We start from the raw sequence: 21,009 nt of genomic DNA, 5'->3' as shown, positions 1-21,009 counted from the left end.
CATAATAATGAGCAATGTATGAAGGCCACAACGCCTTACGCTTTAAGACATTAGTCAGGGCATTTGCCAACGAGGTAAAACTTTAGCAGCACACCGATTCCAACCCACAAACACAGAAAACAATAATATATATTGCTCCAGCATAGCCGCAGTCTAATAAATGAAACCCGTTCAAGATAAAAGATCTATTTATCTATCTATTACTTGTTTCAGTCATTGCACTGCGGCCACGCTGGAGCATCGCCTTGAAACGAGACCAGTTCTATCCTTTCGATCTCTTCTGCCGAACCTCTAAGTTAAGGGGGACGCAAACAAACCAACACTGGTTTTCAAGCGGTGGTGTGGACACACACAAATACATAGCTTTCAGTTTCCGTCTACCAAATCCCCTCATAAAGCATTGGTGGGTCAGGGGTCTGTGGTAGAAGATAATTTGCCCAAGGTGCCGTGCAGTGGGACTGAACCTAGAACCATGTGGCTGGGAAGCAATCTTTTTTACACACACGCCACCCACCTCGGAATCTACCCCAGCTGAAAGGTATTTTGTGAAAAATTTCATTAAGTTACAAAATCGTGGGGTGCTGCACATTTGTGTGTGTGTATGTGTATTTGCGTGTGTGTGTGTAATACAATTTTTTTTTTTCAAAGACACAAAAGAATTCTCGTTACCTCCAAATTCCATAAACTTCTCCAAAGACAGCGGGGACGGATTAAAAGATGCATATCTCTCAAAGACGGGATCAAATTCGACGAATTTCTTACTCTTTACGGCGGCAATACGCCGGGCATATGTGAACAGAATCCGAGTTAACTTCATTTTCTTTTTGTTCTTCTTACGAAGCAACAAACCTTGCCGCTGTTGTTACTGTTTATATTATTATTAATGGTGCCGGTGGCACTGTTGTTGTTGTTGGTGGTGGTGGTGGTGAAGGTGGTAGTAAGGTATTTTTTTCCTTACCCTTACCTTTTACAGGTGGGTTTGTTTGTTTTTCTTTTTTCTTTCATCCGATCATCTCCGTCTGGCAGCAGCAGCCTCTCTCTCTCTCTCAATCGCTCATTCGATCTCTTTCTCTCTCTCTCTCTCATTCGCTCACTCTGTTCCTATTTATCTCCTTCACTCAGTCCATTTACTTCTTCACTTGCCAGTCTATAACAAACCACAACAAACTATCTCATTTATATATATATTATATGATCTTTATCAAAGTACCTGCCTAATCTATTCGTCTGCCTGCGTGTCCGTTTGTCTATCTCTCTGTTCTAATTAACAAGGCAGGTATATAATTAATGTTTATTCAATTCAAGATGAGCCCATGTGCTCTGTAGCGGTGACCAGCTTCGGAAAACCCAGCTGATTCGAATAAATAATGGAGACGTATTTTAAAAGGGAGTAAAACCGGAAATTATGTACGAATAGAGATATCAAAATGAAAGCAATATGTTCGAGTATCTGTTTGGGGGTGTGTGAGATGACCCAATCCTAAGAAAATAATAATTATTTATTATTATTATTATTATTATTATTATTATTATTATTATTTTCCTCTAGTCTTAAGAGGGACGGTGTTTTTTGCTGTTGGTCCGTTCACCTGAGTTTTTTTGGAGGGTTTTTTTTTTGTGTTAACCTCTGACCTAGTTAAATGAATAAATAAACTAAAATGTTGTTGGTGACTAACGAATGAATTATTTTGGTCTGGAATAATTTGGTTTTGTTATGAGAATGAAAGGTGAACGAGGGAAAGGATCCGACAGTCAAAGAGGTGTGGGTTGCAAAGGGCGAACTTCCTACGAAGCCTGGAATGAATGAGTGAAATAAAAAGATTGTTTTCTTTCCGGTGAATTAATTCTTGAAAGAGGGTAACAGCAGAATGATGGAATTTGGTCGGGAGAAAAAAACTAATAATAAATCATTAACGAAGTAAATTATAAAGTCGTCAACAAACGCCAACACATAAACACAGTACAAACCCTTAATCTATCTTCCTCTATCTTATACACACGCACACATACACTCACTCGCTGTGTTTTTTTCCTATTTTACACACACACACACACGTCTGTTTTTTTCCTTATCTCTTCACACCTGGACGAAAAAAGGTAATCAGCCAAAGCGAAAATCCTCTGTCAAGTGCGAACTCACTGTCTCAAGGGCCGGCAGGGCCTTTTTTTTTCTCTGTTTGGTTGAGGTAGCAGTAGAAGAAAATAGTGATAGCTTTTGTTGTTGTTGTTGTTTTTATCACCCCCTTTCTTTTCTAGCAAGTTTCTTTAAAGGAAAGTAGACTTCAATGTGACAAGGCAGAGCTTTTTGTGCTGAAATACATCTCAACCCCCACCTCACCTATTAGCCACCCTCACCACCTTGGCGGCGGCGGTGATGGTGGAGGTGGAGATCGCTTCCTGCATCATCACCACCACCGCCGCTACCATCATCATTATTATAAACAACACGCCACCGCTGACATCACCACCACTCATCATCATCATCATCGTCGTCATACCACAACACACCACCGCTACCACCATCTAAATGGTTGCCAGCGCTGCTGTCAATACACACCACCGCTGCCGCACCATCGCCACCGTTAGCATCGTCGTTCCACCACCACCACCACCACCATCTAATATCACACCTCTTACTGCCATCCTTACACCACCACCACCACCGCCGCCGATATTGCTGACACCACACCACCAACAACAACAACAGCGATGACACCCAACCACGTTCATTCTTACAACGCCATCACCACCACCACCACCACCACCAGCACCACCACCATCACCACCACCACCATCATCACCATCACCTACCATTTTCATGTTTATGCCAGAACACCTTCCCCCCACTGCCGTCCCACCACCCAACTACATTCATCACTACACCTCCACCATCACCACACACCTACCATTATCAAACACCACAATCGTTGTCATCATCCTCATCCTCCTCATCATCATCAACTCCCATCTTCATACTTACACGACACACCACCACCACCACCACCACCACCACCATCACCACTACCCTACCTTCATCTTTACACCACCACCACCACCGCCACTTACAATACCCACCCCTTACCGAGATCCTCATACCACACCTCTACTACTACTACTACTACTACTGCTGCTGCCGCCGCCACCGCCATCGCTTCCATGCTTGCCAATGTTGTTATCAACAACACAACTACTACCACCACCATCACCACCACTACAACAACCACCTATACTATCTCTAGTAACAGCTGACATTGTTGCCATCGCTCTCCCCCTACCTCCACCTCCCTTGCATGGCGTTATTATTTGATACTACAACCTTCACCATCACCACACACATACTATAGCCTGTACCAATCACACCAACAGAACAATTGGCAACTTCCTCGTCACCACAACCACCACCTCCACCATCATCGTCACCATCTCCATCGTCACCGCCATCAACGTCTGTACACGAACCAACTAGGGAGCTTCTTTGTGGTCACTCCATTTGCTAGAAATAGCAGTCGAACCTTACTCAAATAACCCCCTCCCCTCCTCCTCATACCTATTTCTTTACTGCCCACAAGGGGCTAAACACAGAGGGGACAAACAAGGACAGACAAACGGATTAAGTCGATTATATCGACACCAGTGCGTAACTGGTACTTATTTAATCGATCCCGAAAGGATGAAAGGCAAAGTCGATCTCGGCGGAATTTGAACTCAGAACGTAGCGGCAGACGAAATACCGCTAAGCATTTCGCCCTGCGTGCTAACGGTTCAGCCAGCTCCCCTCCTCCTCATACGGTCATGGAAAAAGTACACGTTGGAGATAAAGTGGTACCGAGTTCCTTGCGCAAACTAAAAAGGCGAGATGGTCACAGCTGAAACAAGCAAAAAGATAGATATATATATATATCTATGATTGATTGATTGATTCTAGTTTCAGCCCATGAGCTGTGGCCATGCTGGGGCACCGCCATCTATATATATATATATATATATATATATAAACGGAGAGAAAAATGTGTGGCAATGTGAGAAGAAGCTTGCTTCCCAACTACATGGTTCAGGGTTCAGTCCCACTGCGTGACATCTTGGGCAAGTGTCATCTAATATAGCCTCGGGCCGACCAAAGCCTTGTAAGTGGATTTGGTAGACGGAAACTGAAAGAAGCCCGTCGTATATATATATATATATGTGTGTGTGTGTGTGTGTGTACCTTTGTGTCTGTTTGCCCCCCCCTCCCATACACACACACCTTGACAACCGATGTTGGTGTGTTTATGTCCCCCGAAACTTAGCTGTTTGGCAAAAGAGAACGATAGAATAAGCACTAGGCTTACAAAGAATAAAATCTGGGGTAGATTTCTTCGACTGGCATGACCGCAGTCAAATGACTGAAACGTGTAAAAGGGTGTATATATATATATATATATTATATATATATATTTCTCTCTCCGTTTTGTTTTCTCGTTCTCTCTCTATTCACCCCCGCCCCCCATTCAATCCTTTCTGTCGAAGAGCGTAGGCTCGAAACGTAAAAGATTTTTCCATTCTTGTCGAGTGTCAAACTAATACACCTGCTTATTGTTCCCTCGCCTGTTTTCGTCTTTTGTTTTCTGTAAAGTTGAACTATATATATATATATATATATATAAACACCGGTACAGCTGGCAAACTCTGGACCTTCTTGAGAAAGTACATCTCTAAGAATTATCTTACAAATGTCAAGAATTTTTATGCATACACATACATCAATTGCTCCATCAACAATGTGTTTACCCGTTTTCTAATGATGTGACGTATCATATACGTCAGAAGCAACTTCACAAACAACAACAACAGCCCTGCTAAAGACTGCTTTAAAAAACGCATGTTTCTTCTGTGAGAAAACATCAGCGGGGGATACGCCATAACTGAGATATATCAGCTGAAATAGAAAGCGAACACAATGGAATGTTTGAAAGTTAACGAATTGAGGTGCAGGCGTGGTTGTGTGGTTAGAAGTTTGCTTCCCAACACTGTGGTTTCGGGTTCAGTGCCACTGTGTGGCACCCTGAGTCCAGGTGCCTCTTATATTCTTTTACTGTGTGGCTCAGGTACGACTAAAGTCTTGTGAGTGAATTTGGTAGTCGGAAACTGAAAGAAGCCGTCAAAACTTACGTTATGCAAACTAGTAGCCCAAGTTTTCTCTAACTACTGGGTTTGGTGAGCATGTAAACAGATTGGCTGCTCGTGTCTCTGGAATTGGTCAAGTTCGCGAAGACGCCTCAGATGAGAATCCAATAGGATTCGAAAATCGACTGAGGTCGTTCGTCGATTTCTTTCAATTTTGTAATCTACGGAGAAATAGCTAAATTTGTCCTGTTAATATATCTATTGTATGTGTTTGTGTGTGCGTGCGTGCGCGCGTGTGTGTGTGTGTGTGTGTGTGTGTGTGTATGTGTGTGTGTGTGTGACCGCTGTTGCTTGACGAGCGGTGGTGGTTTGTTTATATCCCGGTAACTTAGTGGTTCGGATAAAGAAGCCAATACAATGAGTCAAGGCTGTGGAGTCGAAACAAAAAACTTCGACTCCGACTCCTCTACTATTGGCGCGTCTGACTCTGACTCCTCTTTATGTAATTAAGTGATTGTGGTCTACATATCTCATAAGACATATGCATACGCTTGTACTTTGAGTAGGCCTATATGTAATAACTTGTTTATATTAAAAATTAAAGATACTGTGAGTCGGAGTCGGTATAGTTTTACCGACTCCAACTCCAGCCATCCATTAATTGTTTCCGACTCTGACTCCTCAGCCCTGCAATGAGTAACCGTTAACGTAACCCACCTTAAGGTATGGATGAATTAAATTTACCTTTAATGTCACCATTCGTATAAACACCATGTAGCGATTTAACTCGCCATGTGAAGGTATGTGCGCCAAACCACACGTGTACGTATGTTTACATCGTCGTGACTGTTTGTATGAGTGAGTGTACATGCATCATACAAGCTACGCGAGGGCGTTTATACATCCATATCCGTTAACGGTTATATTTAATACTTTTTTCGCTGTATTGCGTGTTTGTTTTTTTTTTTTACATTTGTTATTTTATTATTAATCTTCTATATAAACGAAGCTATATCCTTTAATTTGCTGCTTTTCTTCACAAGAACTGCGAAGACGGATTTCGGAACTGTTGTTTTAACGAGTTGTACCTGTTTATCACCCGAAGAGACACATCTGCATCGTCAGATGCTCCTGAACCAGTTGTTAAGTATCCCACCCGTGAGGGATCGATGCTAGATGTGTCAAAACAATTGTAGTAATTAATAAAAACTCTCGTATCTTCCATCTTCCGTCTCCTATTAACCAAATACATAACGAACACTGTGAATATGAAATTCCTCTTCATTTCTCTGGAAACTTACATCTACACCATTGGAAATTGTGCATCTATACAAAGGATTAATTCACCCTCTCTGTAATGCTAATAAGCAGGAATTGAGACCCACCTCGTTGTGATAACAATGGATAAATTTGTCTTCTGTGAGTAAGTAATCCCTCATCATATCTCTGGAAATTCATATGTGCTCTATGGATTAGGTCACCTTCTCTGTGATGCTATTAGAACTTTTTTAAAATTCTGTGATAAGACTGTAATCATCTTTAAAGAACTTTAATGAACTTTGGAAATCTGTTTATGTTACTTAATTATCTACATTACTTCATGAGTATAGCCTCAACCACTAGGATGTCTAGAGAACTCACATGTATTTTAGCTGATGAGTACGGGACACGTTTATATGCTGTAATTTTTGCAACTTTTAATAAAGCCTGTCCTTGTATGAAAAGATTGTACTAAAAACCTATCCATTCTTGTTGCTCTTTCTCGCTTATAATCACCCCACATTACTGTATTGATAAAACAGTATAGTTTTTTTTTTGGTGCATCTAAGTTAGGTACCATATTCAAGTAAATTCATTTAAATTAACTTGAATCTTTATTGCTTTTATATATTATATAATATATTATATATATATATATATATATAACAAAACTTACTTGGAGGAGTTGAAACGAAACGAAAACGAACGAATCGACGCGAGGGCGCTCAGTCATACAATAGTAGTGTAATAAATAAAATATATGCATACATACATACATATATGTACGTACCTACATCTACATGTATATATACATGCATATATAAATATATATACACGTGAGTACAGGACACCACAACTAGACGCAGAGCTCAACGAGAAACGAAAACGTAAAAACAAACGTGGGAACGGACCTAAACGAAAAAAAACAGAGTACAAGACAAACTACACAAGGAAAAATCCCCTTCATCAGCTGTCCCTAGTTCAACTCCAGCGTGTTTCGAAGGTATTACACACTATCTATTATATATAATATATATATATATATATATAATACATTATATGCAGCAGAGGCAGTATTAGATTAAAGTAGCCACGTGTGAATCATACATCTATTGCGCATAACGGATATTATTTATTACTCAGCCAGTTGGCTAATTCCAACCTCAGTGATTTTATCGATAACTGTTTTTACAATATCAATAACAACGGATTTTGTCTTGGCATGAGTTTGACAGAGAGTACATGCTATTGACGAAGCTCAAAGACGCAGAAATGCGCATTTAGCATTTTCATCAGCCACTGTCGGACGATTTTCGTCCGTTGTCAATATACTTGCATTTTTTAACACATCGCGTCTACAATGGATATTACCGCTGAACGAATACCGCAGTTAATTTTTTTTTTTTTTCGCGATGTATCTGCATTAAGCATGATACACACATGGCTGAGTGTTGGTGTGTATGTGTGTGAGAGAGAGAAAGGCGGATGGCTGTGTATGTGTGTGTGTGTGTGTACAAACTTCCTTTCTCTTCAACTGAATATTAAGTTCTACAATGTTTTCGTACGTAAAAACCATCGAACTATATATGTTCGATCTCTCTCTCTCTCTATCTGATATATATATATGAGAATGAAAAGAGATGGACAGACATTCGTATATTTATTTCACCGATTTCTTGTAATAAAGTCCAGCACAAGACGGACGACAACAACGCCGTTTTCAATGTCTAACTAGTAAAATGCCTCAAAACTAATACCAAGGTTAGTGTAACCATATCTAATGCAGTGTCTACTCTCCCTCCCGCTTTCCTAACACAATACCTTTATATATATATATAAGTCATTGCCAGTCTGACAATAGTGATGGCTTGCAATTGTACTCTGGCAATTGGTACAAAGTACAGACAATAGTCATTTAAAAATGTGCCATGCATTTCTAAAACCAGATGCACATAATTATAGTTCTCATCCCCTTATATACACACATATACCAACACGCATACATACATACAATCATACATACAGCTAGACGCACATAAACGTGTCTATCTCCCTCTACATATATAATGTACATACACACACTTCTCTCTATATGTGTGTGTGTGTGTGTGTGTGTGTGTCTATATACATACATACACACACACTTTAATACAGGGGATTGGGGAATGTTTTTGGCACCATTACAGATGTTTAATTTGTTAATGGGAGTTACAAAATTGTTTTGATGTGTAATTACTCTGCAAAAAGTATTTTCGAGAACTTACAACTCTGATGTAAACCTCACACAAATACACAAATACGATCTCTGCATACGGATTGGAGGATGTGCTTGAAGAGGGCACAGCTTGGATAACCCAATCTACAGAATGTGTGTGTATGTGTGTTGTTCATTACTTGTTGCTCAAAATTCAAAAGCGTTTAACATTTTCAGTATGTTACATTGATAATATTTACATTATAAAAGGGCTTAAAATTCAAATTTTATTTGTCTGTCTGTCTGTATGTATGTATGTGTGTATGTATGATGTATGTATGTATGTATGTATGTATGATGTATGTATGTATGTATGAGTATGTATGTATGTATGTATGTATGTATGTATGATGTATGTGTGTGTGTATGTATGTGTGTATGTATGTGTGTGTATGTATGTATGTATGTGTGTGTGTGCGTGTGTGTGATTGATAGTTTGTGTCCTCGTTTGCGCTCATTCATTTTCGACCTCGTAACTTGTTCGACAAAAAGACGTTTTAAACCAGATTCTAAAAAAAAACAAAAAAAGCGATACGAGCTCTATACGATCGGCTTAAACCTTTGAAGGTGGTGCTCCAGCGTGACCGTATTCCATCCAATGACAGAAGCCAGTCAGAATAGAAGAATTTTAAAAATATCCTAAATTGTCACTCGAATCCACCAACCAGGAGCGTGGCATGGAATAAAAGTAAGGCTCCATTTTTTTTTTTTTTTTTCTAGTTTCAGCTCAGAGCTGCGGCCATGCTGATGCACCGCCGTTTTGTGCTTCACTGTTATTGCGACGAACCTCGTCTAATTTGTGGTACTTGGTGAAGAATGGAGTTTGATATAGCTACTCTCATTTGCACCTCTTGCCGTGAGGTAGGTTCATCTGGGACTCTTGACAGGAAGATGTCCAGTTTTGATTTAAAAACCGCTACATCTACTTTGTGCAAGTTCCTCAGACTCTTTGGAGAATATTAAAAAGCTGTGGGCCCTTGAAACCCAGGCTGTTGCAGAAGCTGGTCCTGAAGCGTGATGGCATTGCTGGGATCTTTGGCACTATGCAGTGTCGTCCCGTTCTAGCATTGGTGTAGCAATGCCAAAATTTGGCACAATTCCTTCCAGGATCTTCCATGTTTCTGGTAGGAAAAATCTATTGAATTTCTCAAAGATCGCCATTAGTAGATATTCTGGAAACTCGAGTTCAAGCAATGATGCAATTCCATCCACTATTACGGTTTCGCATTTTGTCGTCGCGAGACGGAAGTTCTGCCTCAAAAAGTCTTGAATCCAAATTTGATGAAGTCGACTTGAAACTCAAACCATCTTTTGGTTTTACAATCATAAATTTCAAGAAAAAAAAAATTATCGTAAGAAACTGTCGTTGATAATTTGGGGGAAAATATCAGACTCGTAATCTCCATATTCTTAAATACGTGTGGTATACCCAACTCCATCACCCCACCCCACCCCCCAAAAAAACTTTTCTGAGAAGAGTTTAAAAACAAAAACTTGAAGAGGTGGGGATTAAAAATTTGAAAAGTATTTACTGTATCGTAATCTACGTTATTGGAAACACAGGAATCGAAAGTTCTTTTTTTTTTTAATGGGTAAATAAAGCGATGGAGTGTTCACCTGTTCGACACGTCCAGCTGGACATTTGTACCGAATGATCGCCGGAGACAGATGTATTACACACACACACACACACACACACACACACACAGAGTTGAGCCACTTAAGAAAACTCCATAGAGTCAAGGTCAGTGTTTCTCAATAGGGAGACCCTACAGTCTAACCCTTGCGGGAGGGGGAGAGCATAGAAGATTTTGTTGTTAAAGTTTATGTGCAATAAATCCGCCATACTTTTACAATACAAAAAATGCTTTTTAATATACGATCCCTAATAATATCTGATTATAAAAATATAACTGGGGTTTTGAAACACAGAATGCTTATAGGGGTCCACCCTAGTAAAATTGGAATCAAAGCGGTCCATATGTAGGCGCAGGAGTAGCTGTGGTAAGTAGCTTGCTAACCAACCACATGGTTCCGGGTTCAGTCCCACTGCGTGACATCTTGGGCAAGTGTCTTCTGCTATAGCCCCGGGCCGACCAATGCCTTGTGAGTGGATTTGGTAGACGGAAACTGAAAGAAGCCTGTCGTATATATGTATATATATATATATATACTTTATTAAAGCAGCAAAAAATTCAGCAAAATCTGTTACTCTGAGTTTCCCGTTGCCGTTCATCGGACAGTTTTTGCTATTCTAGAAAAAACTGTCCGATGAACGGCGACGGGAAACTCAGAGTAACAGATTTTGTTGAATTTTCTGCTGCTTTAAATAAAGCATATTACTCTACCACTGGTATTTGAGTACTCTTTTTTCCACCTTGTTTCACATTTATGTGTTTACTCCGGTATATATATATATGTATGTATGTATGTATGTGTATGTATATGTTTGTGTGTCTGTGTTTGTCCTCCTAGCATCGCTTGACAACCGATGCTGGTGTGTTTATGTCCCCGTTACTTAGCGGTTCGGCAAAAGAGACCGATAGAATAAGTACTGGGCTTACAAAAAGAATAAGTCCCGGGGTCGAATTGCTCGATTAAAGGCGGTGCTCCAGCATGGCCGCAGTCAAATGACTGAAACAAGTAAAAGAGTATGTTAAAAAAAATGGCTGAGAACGACTGTTCCAGATGGTCATTTGACGTGCTAGAAATAACAGCTAAGTCTCCATCCAATTACATCACACTGTCTTTAAAAAAAAAAGATAGACACATTGGGTATAGTGAGACGGAATACACAGTACATAGAAAAAATAAAAAGGCGGTACGGTCAAGGCTGAAATGCATTTGAACATAGGTTTGTATAATCAGGACCAATTTAGGTTAAGCAACAATACATGAGGGGGAAAGAGAGCATCCAACGCATCAACGACGACAGACCCAGAAAAACATAACCACGTGATAGACACAACGATGCACTTAACAACGTATGTGTCGATATGTATGTGCGCATGCGCACACACATGGCTGGATAGATAGATATGTTTCTTTATTAGCTACACAGGGCTGAACAGAGAGGGGACAAAGATAGATAGGCAGACAGATAAATAGATAGCTACATAGATAGATAGATAGATAGACAGATAGATAGACAAACAGATAGATAGATAGATAGAAATAGATAGATAGATAGATAGATAGATAGATAGATAGATAGATAGACAGATGGGTATATAATATGTTAAGTATTCATAAAACATTACGACTATGATTGATGTAAACAACTTTGTGTTTGTGTGTGTGTATTTGGTGGTCCAAATCAGACATGCAATCTATGTGGGTATCTTTTCAAAACATTGTCTGGTTTAAAAAGCCACATCAGACGCCATGATGGATCTAAGATTTAAGTACAAGAGGTTGCCAGACTCTGCATAAGGAGCAGCCAACCACCATATATCTATCTACCTATCTATCTATGCATGCATACATGCATGTATGTATGCATGCATGCATGCATGCATGCGCGTATGTATGTATATTATATATATATATATATACATATATATCAATAACAGAGACATCAGCAACCGTTAACATCAAAAACAATGACAAACACCAACTAGGGAGCGCGTTGTCATGTTATCGCTGAAATACTAGAAATAACAGTTAAATCTCTCTCAAATCATATTCCGCTGTTTCAAAACGAGGAAAGGACACGTCAAACATTTGTAAAGTTGAGTGATTAAGAAGTTTGCTTTCACAACCATCTGGTCCCGGGTTCAATCCCAATACGTGATGTCTAAGGGAGTGTTTTTTGTTTTTGGTTTTTTAACTGAGTTTTTTGGTTTTTTAACTGAGCAAAACTAGGTAGATGGAGAAATTATGTAGAAGCCGGCCAAATGAACTGTTACCTGTAAATCAAAAAGCCCCACCTTGTCACACTCTTTAGGGCACCCAAGAGTTTAAATTCCAAAACATAATTTCCCCAAAATGGTAAATAAATTGGTTGATTCTTTTACACGTGCTAAAATACATACATTATTAATGCCGGAGAAAATTCAATGCACTCTTTGTTCCGAGTTCAATTCTCGCCGAGGGCAACTTCGCTTTTCATACATTTCGGAGCCGGTAAAATAAAGTACCTGTCAAGTGTTGCGATTATTTTCTTAAAATTGTTGGCCTTGTAGCTAAATTATTAAGAATTATTATTCTTTTCTACTCTAGGCACAAGACCCGAAATTTTTTTTGGATAAGGAGGGGCCAATCGATTAGATCGATCCCAGTACGCAATTAGTACTTATATTCGTCAGCTCTGATCCAGCAGATTTTTCGATTAAAATGCCATTCCAGAGATGACCATCCACATCTTTTTTCGTTTTTTTTTTTTGTTTTTTACTTAGGTATTCCAAATTTAAAATTACGTACGATTCTGCAAAAAGAAGGCTTTCTTTTTCTGAAATTTTAGATATTTTTTATTCTCCAAAATATTAAAGCAGATTGCTTACAATAATTTTTCACTTTAAATCTCCGGTCATAAATCGTAAGAATACCAAAAGGAAACAAACAAGAAGTAAAAAAAAAAAATTTAAAAAAAGAAACGATGTGGATGGTCACCTCTGGAATGTTTTTTTAATCGAAATATCTACTCGATCAGAGCTGACCAAGGGCTTAAACAACACCGATAACAACGACAATATCAATAACAACAACAAATAGCAGTACAATTAACTTTTTACAGTAAATATGACGTGTTTGTTGACATTCGGTGTCGGCAGTTAGAAATGATGTTAATATGGCGGGAATCTTATCGTTTTACGAATGTACTCTTAAAACAAGAGGAGTGGAGAGAGGAATAACAGTGTATGACAGAGGAGGAGGAGGAGGAAGAGTAAGAAGTTCAAAATGTAGGACAAACAACCATAGGACAATAAATATTTATGACATACAAACAGCTGACTAACACAGCACAAGCCAACTCTCTCCACCATCATCATCTTAATTCTTGTTTTATTTTCAGCAGCCAAAAATTACTGCTGCGGTAACTTCGTTTCCGTTGCAGGCCGTCGCCTTTCTACCAGCGAGCATTTCAATACGAAACAGAACCAACTACCCTCTTTTTCTCCACCCCCCATTTCTCACCCAAGAAGAATTAGATAGCCACTGTTTGTTTCAAATAATACTCCACCCGAATAAACATCGCCTGCCTCCGCTCACACATACCTACCATCACAACTAACTGAACAAACACACAGGTAAACACGAAAGACTGCGATATCAGAGAAATTTAGCTGCTATTTCTCACAGATTCAACGTCCAAATACAAGCTTTCTTTCGCGTTGACTGTCGTTGTTGATGTTGTTTAGAGGGGCCCCGCTCACATCAATACACCGGCCCTTATAGTTTTATTTAGTAACAGCAAACTACACCATACATAGATCAGAATTGAGTCCGTAGACCTGCGAGGCCCCGGGCATATCAATGAAATGGGCTGTACAGTAATTTATTTGACAGCAAACCAATCATATGTAGGTTAGAAGAATTGGGCCCGTGGACTCGTGCGGCCCCCGAGCAACTGCCCAGTGAGCCCATACCTTAAAATGGCACGGTTTAGCCCCAGGCCAGCTCATATCCATGATCAAACTCACTGTAGTCTTTTATTTCAGCGTCACTAGATATTTTTCTGAGTCTACACATTGCCCAGAAGACCTTAACATTAGATTCTGAATTCATCCAAGGCTGGGATCACGTGCTATACGTCCTTTACACAATTCAAGATCACAACACACAAATTCACTGCAACACAATTTGTTTTCTTCAGCAGGGCCTGTTCTATGTAATATTGTCCCAAAACAAATCTAAGAAAAAGATCTCAGCCCCTTCAAACGAAACTTGGGCAATTTTCTTCAAGGGATACCAGATAAGCCATCTATAACTGGAGACATCTCGGTCAATAACAAATACAATGGCGGACTGGCCAGGTTGCCAGCTTGCCCGATGGAAAGTGGGCCCCTGCGCCATTAGAATCCATATATGGGGGCTCGTTTGAGAATTTTTATTCACTCCTGGAAGAATGCATGAATTATTTTAGCCTGACTGTGTTTGTAGACAGTTGAAAAAAATACTTCTAACAAAAAAATAATTAAATTATAGCATCGTAGTTGCGGGTGGGACCCCTTAGCCTCTTGGCAACCAATATTTTTAGACCCAGTCTGCCACTGAACAAACAACTCCCTACTTGAATGGGCCATGATACCACACAACTTGACTTTAAAATGACTTAACAGATCCTATCATGGTTCTGGGTTCAGTCCCACTGCGTGGCACCTTGAGCAAGTGTCTTCTACTATAACCTCGGGCCGACCAAAGAGCCTGTGTGGATTTGATAGGCGGAAACTGAAAGAAGCCTGTCATATATATATACGTTTATCCCCTACCATCACTTGACAACCGATGTTGGTGTGTTTATGTCCCCGTAACTTAGAAGTTCGGCAAAAGCGACCGATATAATAAGTACTAGGCTTACAAAGAATAAGTCCTGGGGTCAATTTGTTCGACTAAAGGCGGTGCTCCAATATGGCTGCAGTCAAATGGCCGAAAAGAATATATATATATATATAAAGTAACAACAAAAGATTTTATATAACAGCAGGGTGCGATTTGGCTGTTATTTCTGGAAGGTCAAGCGATTATAAAGCAGCTACCCTGCCGGACCATATATATACATACATTTCACGCGCGCCCGCATACTAACAATGATAGTAAAATGTGCCCAAGATGTGAGTGGTGGGACGCTATCATCACAACTAGTGATGGTTTTCAAATTTTTGTTCAGCCTCTTTCCTCCTAATGGCTTTTCCAAGCCATTTTAGTATCGCAATGTGTCGACCACTGTTCATATATTATACATTCACTCCTCCACAGATATTTATTCGCACCGGACACCAGGTTCCTCTCTGTACAAATTTATTCCGCATACATTCACTTAAGTTAATGTTAAGTTAAGTTAATTTTTTTGGCTCAAAAAGCAAGGCCATGTAGGGGGACATGGAGTTATGTACAGGGAGGGTGTTCATGCAAAGAGTTCAGGCCATTTCTGGTCAAGAGAGACTTTGAACCGAGCGGTCGTCGGCATATTCACTATCTCGTCCGGCAGCTTATTCCACGGATCCGCAACCCGGACGGAGAAAGCCCCTCTCCTTCGATTAAGATGAAATCGTCGCAGATAGAGCTTTTCGGAGTGACCCCGCAGCCGACGCTCTGGAGCAGGAGTGAAGAACAGCTCTTTCGAGGGGTTACACTTTCCGCTTATGATGTTGTGAGCAAGAATGAGATCAGCACGGCGTCGTTGTTTTTGTAGAGAATAAAGGTCGAGCGTCTTCAGCCTTTCTTATAGATGTCCCGGGTTGTGTATCGGCCACATTAACCGAATAGCCTGCGAGAAGGATCATAACTCTTCTGCCTCTCGCCTCTATAGATTTATTAAAAAACAAAGTGCTATACTTAAAGATGATAAAACTCATAGGAAGTTACTTGTTGTGATGCTCACACCTTTCCCGTGAGAAGAGTATTTTGGAGTGAGAGTAGTTAGTACGAGTGGGTGCGCGGTTCTGTCGCAACCTTCACGCTTCGCCGTAAACACGTTAAGTAAATTATGTAATAAATATAAATAAATAAGTGAATGAAAGAGATCACACGTGAATGACATCACCATCACTTAAAAAACTGTTCGTTCTTTCTGAAATGACGACTGGGCGGCGGCAGCAGCAGAGAGCTTAACAAAACAATCATCATCGGTGGCGCCACCGCCATTAACACTGCTATCATCATCGTTATCGTCGTCGTCATCCGAATCGTCTCCATCATCGTCGTTGTCACTGACTCAACCATCAACTCCACCACCATCATCGTCGTCGTCACCACCATCAACAACAGTAACGGAAACACCAGTAAAACTTCGTCGCAATTACACCGCTACCTCCTCCACCTCCACCACTGCAACAACAACAACATTAACTCCACTAAAACAACAACAACACCATTACCATCACCACCAATACCACCACCATCACCAACAACACATCGTGATAGAGTCAATTGTAGTCCTTAAAAATGCACACGCACTATTATATTCGCTTTTACTGTTTTCATTGTACTTTATATAACCTGGTCACAGCGTGAAGTTATACACACCATCCACTAAACACGGTCTGTTATACATATACACCAGCTACTACGCATGACGTGTTGTACACACCAGTTAATACAAATACAATCTGTTGTATACACCTATCACTAGTCTGTTATATACACTAGAGACTACGCACAATCTGGCGTACACATCATTTAACATATACAGTGTCTGTCATACACAACATTTAACTGTCTGTCATACACACTAGTTAACACGGAGTCTGTCATACACGAAAACACACCAGTTAACACGGTCTGTCAAACATACCAGTTAACACACGGTCTGTCAAACATATCAGTTAACACACGGTCTGTCAAACATATCAGTTAGCACACGGTCTGTCAAACATACCAGTTAACACGGAGTCTGTCAAACATACCAGTTAACACACGGTCTGTCAAACATACCAGTTAACACACGGTCTGTCAAACATACCAGTTAACACACGGTCTGTCAAACATATCAGTTAACACACGGTCTGTCAAACATACAAGTTAACACACGGTCTGTCAAACATATCAGTTAACACACGGTCTGTCAAACATACCAGTTAACACACGGTCTGTCAAACATACCAGTTAACACACGGTCTGTCAAACATATCAGTTAACACACGGTCTGTCAAACATATCAGTTAACACACGGTCTGTCAAACATACCAGTTAACACACGGTCTGTCAAACATACCAGTTAACACACGGTCTGTCAAACATATCAGTTAACACGGAGTCTGTCAAACATACCAGTTAACACACGGTCTGTCAAACATACCAGTTAACACACGGTCTGTCAAACATATCAGTTAACACACGGTCTGTCAAACATACCAGTTAACACACGGTCTGTCAAACATACCAGTTAACACACGGTCTGTCAAACATATCAGTTAACACACGGTCTGTCAAACATATCAGTTAACACACGGTCTGTCAAACATATCAGTTAACACACGGTCTGTCATACAACTAGTTAACACGGAGTCTGTCAAACACACCAGTTAACACAGTCTGACATGCACACTAGTTAACACTGAGTCTGTCATATACACCTATTTGTTTACTACCCACAAGGGGCTAAACACAGAGGGGACAAACAAGGACAGACAGACAAACGGATTAAGTCGATTATATCGACCCCCGGTGCGTAACTGGTACTTTATTTATAGACCCCGAATGGATGAAAGGCAAAGTCGACCTCGGCGGAATTTGAACTCAGAACGTGACGGCAGACGAAATACTGCTAAGCATTTCGTCCGGCATGCTAACGACTCTGCCAGCTTGCCGCCTTGTCATATACACCAGTTAACAGTCTGTTATACACATCAGTCGCCACACGCCCGTTATACACACCAAACACCATACACTAGCTTTTGCATAACATTCACCTTACAATAAACCATACAGATACAATTTGCTACATGCACACACACGCCACGCCAAAATCTTACACACACACTTACACATACTCACATACACACGCAAATGCATCACATGCACATCTGCACGTGCACGCTGACTTACGTAACGAACTCTAGTAGTAGTCTCCCTTATATAGATGAGACGAGGGGGTGTATGTGTACAAAGTGAGGAGAGGTAAGAGTACAGGTGAGAACTGGCGTTTCGCGCCTACGTCATACCTCCCCCCTCCACTACAGTGTCCTTCCGTATATCTTGACCCAGATTTGTTGACATTGAGAGTCAATATGTACAATAGCGTGCCAGAGGTGTAATATTGATATCCTGGTGTTATTGTCCTCGATCAAAGGCGTTCCAGCTCTGACCATCCCATCTTTTTATAAGTAAGTATAATGTGGACTACGTCGTTCAATGTATTTCGTTATTTACGATAGTACGGTATAATTTGGAAGAGGGGATTGGGTGCTATTTCTAGCAAGATGAGAACCATGTAGAAGCTTTCTTTTGTTTGAGGGAAGGGGGTAATATTTAAGAAGTATATCCTTCTTTGTTGATGGTGGTGGTGGTGGTATGTTTAAAGCTGTGTTGTGATCATTTTGTCGATTGTTGCTCAACCCCATGGTCAGTAATGATCAAACATACCCAACAAAGATGAGATGGTCACGGTGGGAACGCCTTTTGAATCATAACTCAAATCATGACCATCTTCGTTTGTTGTTTTTCAGACAGTGTATCTAGAATCACAATATCCAAGGTGCCCCTTTCATCAGCCAGGAGAATGTAATCTAAAGAAAATTTGGCTGTTATTTCTAGCAAGTCAAACAAACACTTAATGATTCTCAACTAATACTCTATGATTTACTCCCAACCCCATCTTCATTCAAGATATTTCACCATTATTCTACCATTTATCCCACCCCACTTAACACTCTTGTTAAAACAAAAAAATGCATGGCTGTGTGAAGATCGCTTTGCAACCACGTGGCTTTGAGTTCAGTCCCACTGCATGGCATCTTGAGCAAGTATCTTCTACCATAGACCAAGGCTAACCAATCCCTTGTGAATGTATTGGGTAGATGAAAACTGTGTGGAAGCCCATTGTGTGCGCGCGTGTGTGTGTGTGTGTATTTTTCTGTGTTGGAAAGGGTTAGACAGTTTTTCTGAACCTGTTCTTTTTTTTATGGTCAGATTGCCCTTCATGATTCCAACACTTTTAATTAGACTTTCAGATCACAGGGGCAAATGATGTATCAATTCTAAAACCAATATCATCAACATCATCCTCATCATCATTTTAACATTCACTTTTCTGTACTCACATGAGTTGGATGGAATTCATTGAGGCAGATTTTCTACAACCAGACGCCCTTCTTGTTCCCAATGCGCATCTGTTTCCAATGAAGGCAATGTTTCCTCATTGCTGGACATACTTTCACAGAAGACTAAAAATGAAGGCCACCACTTCTATGATAGTGGTACTTGGTTGTACTATCACACAATGTCAAAACAAAGACATACACACACACACACACACAGAATGGGCTTCTTTCAGTTTCCATCCACCAAATCCATTCACAAGACTTTGGTCAGCCCATACAGTGGCACTGAACTCAAATGAAGCAGCGTAGACACAATCAAATACATTTCTTTTCTTCTTTTCACAACACTAAAAACAGCCACCGACAAGTATTGTTGAGTACTTTCTTGGTTCGATGAGTTAACTTGTCTGTTTATTGCAGAAGCTGTTGATGACAACACTATCAAAACCCGAAGACCACCATGAGCTTTCAGATGGCTCCTTGTCGTTGTCATCATTGCTACTAAAGTAAAGAAACTTGATTTACATAGATATATGTAGAGACAAAAGGAACAAGAACTTTGAAGGTTCGCTGGAGTAAGAAGTAAGAATAAATACTTGAGGTTCATTCAGAAATCAATACTAACTCTGTTAAATTCTTTGTTAAGAATAGCAAAGGCTTAGAGAGCAATCTTCATTTATTTTTCAGATCAATCATAAAAAGTCTTCATATCCATCTTTCTGTATCTATCAAGTCACCTGGAAAGTGGCCATTAAAACAGAACTTCAAGATGATCAAATGTGCTGGGATGGTTTTATATCTTTATGTAGATATCAAGGCATCTGGAAAGTAGCTTATGAACTAATGCCTTAATGTATATCAAACATAGGAGGGCATGCTGGCAGAATGGTTAGCATGCCATGCAAAATGCTTAGCAGCATTTCATTTATCTTTATGTTCTAAGTTCAAATTCCACCAGGGTCAACTTTGCCTTTCATCCTTTCAGGGTTGATAAAATAAGTACCAGTTGAGTCTAAGGTTGGTGTAATCGACTTCCCCACTCCCAGGAAATTGCTGGCCTTGTGCCAAAATTTGAAACTAATATACAGGCATACATCACCCTAAGTTGTTAGTTGGTTCCAGGAGGCATGACTTAAGTCAAAAAATGGCTTAAATCAAATTTACTTGTCTCTAGGCAAGGCTGAATTTATTTGTCTCTAGGCTATTGCAGAAGGCACTTGCCCACAATGCCACACAATGGGGACTGAACCCAAAACCATGTGGTTGTGAAACTACCTTCTTAGCCACACAGCCAAGTCCATCTTGGGCCAAAGTAAACAGTAGTGAAATTTTGCACAATAAAGTCTTGTTGGGTTAAATCTGATCTCTTCAAAACGTCGACTAACAAGATTTTTACTAATTGTGTCAATAAACTGCAGTTATCAGGAAGAATGTCTTGAATATTCTTATTCTCTTTTTGCTTCTTTACTT

General features: G+C 40.1%; 1 protein-coding gene across 4 annotated transcripts in view; it reads right to left on the bottom strand.

Annotated features, from left to right (window-relative positions):
- LOC115220766 (pyruvate dehydrogenase (acetyl-transferring) kinase, mitochondrial) overlaps window positions 1-21,009 on the bottom strand; it is a 139,079-nt gene that overhangs the window by 102,361 nt on the left and 15,709 nt on the right. Inside the window, exon 1 of one of the 4 annotated variants that reach the window (XM_036510279.1) lies at window positions 670-2,357. The exons of 2 other annotated variants lie outside the window; for them this stretch is intronic. In XM_036510279.1, the coding sequence (XP_036366172.1) occupies window positions 670-817 (148 nt within the window). In that variant the 5' untranslated portion in view covers window positions 818-2,357. Of the gene's footprint in view, window positions 1-669; window positions 2,358-21,009 lie in introns of those variants that run through there. One more of the 4 variants, XM_029790906.2, reaches the window with a different exon arrangement.

This window comes from Octopus sinensis, linkage group LG17 (genome assembly GCF_006345805.1).
Source record: "Octopus sinensis linkage group LG17, ASM634580v1, whole genome shotgun sequence".
In the NCBI taxonomy this organism is placed as follows: Eukaryota; Metazoa; Mollusca; class Cephalopoda; order Octopoda; family Octopodidae; genus Octopus; species Octopus sinensis.
This window is presented reverse-complemented; position numbering and strand designations above follow the sequence as displayed.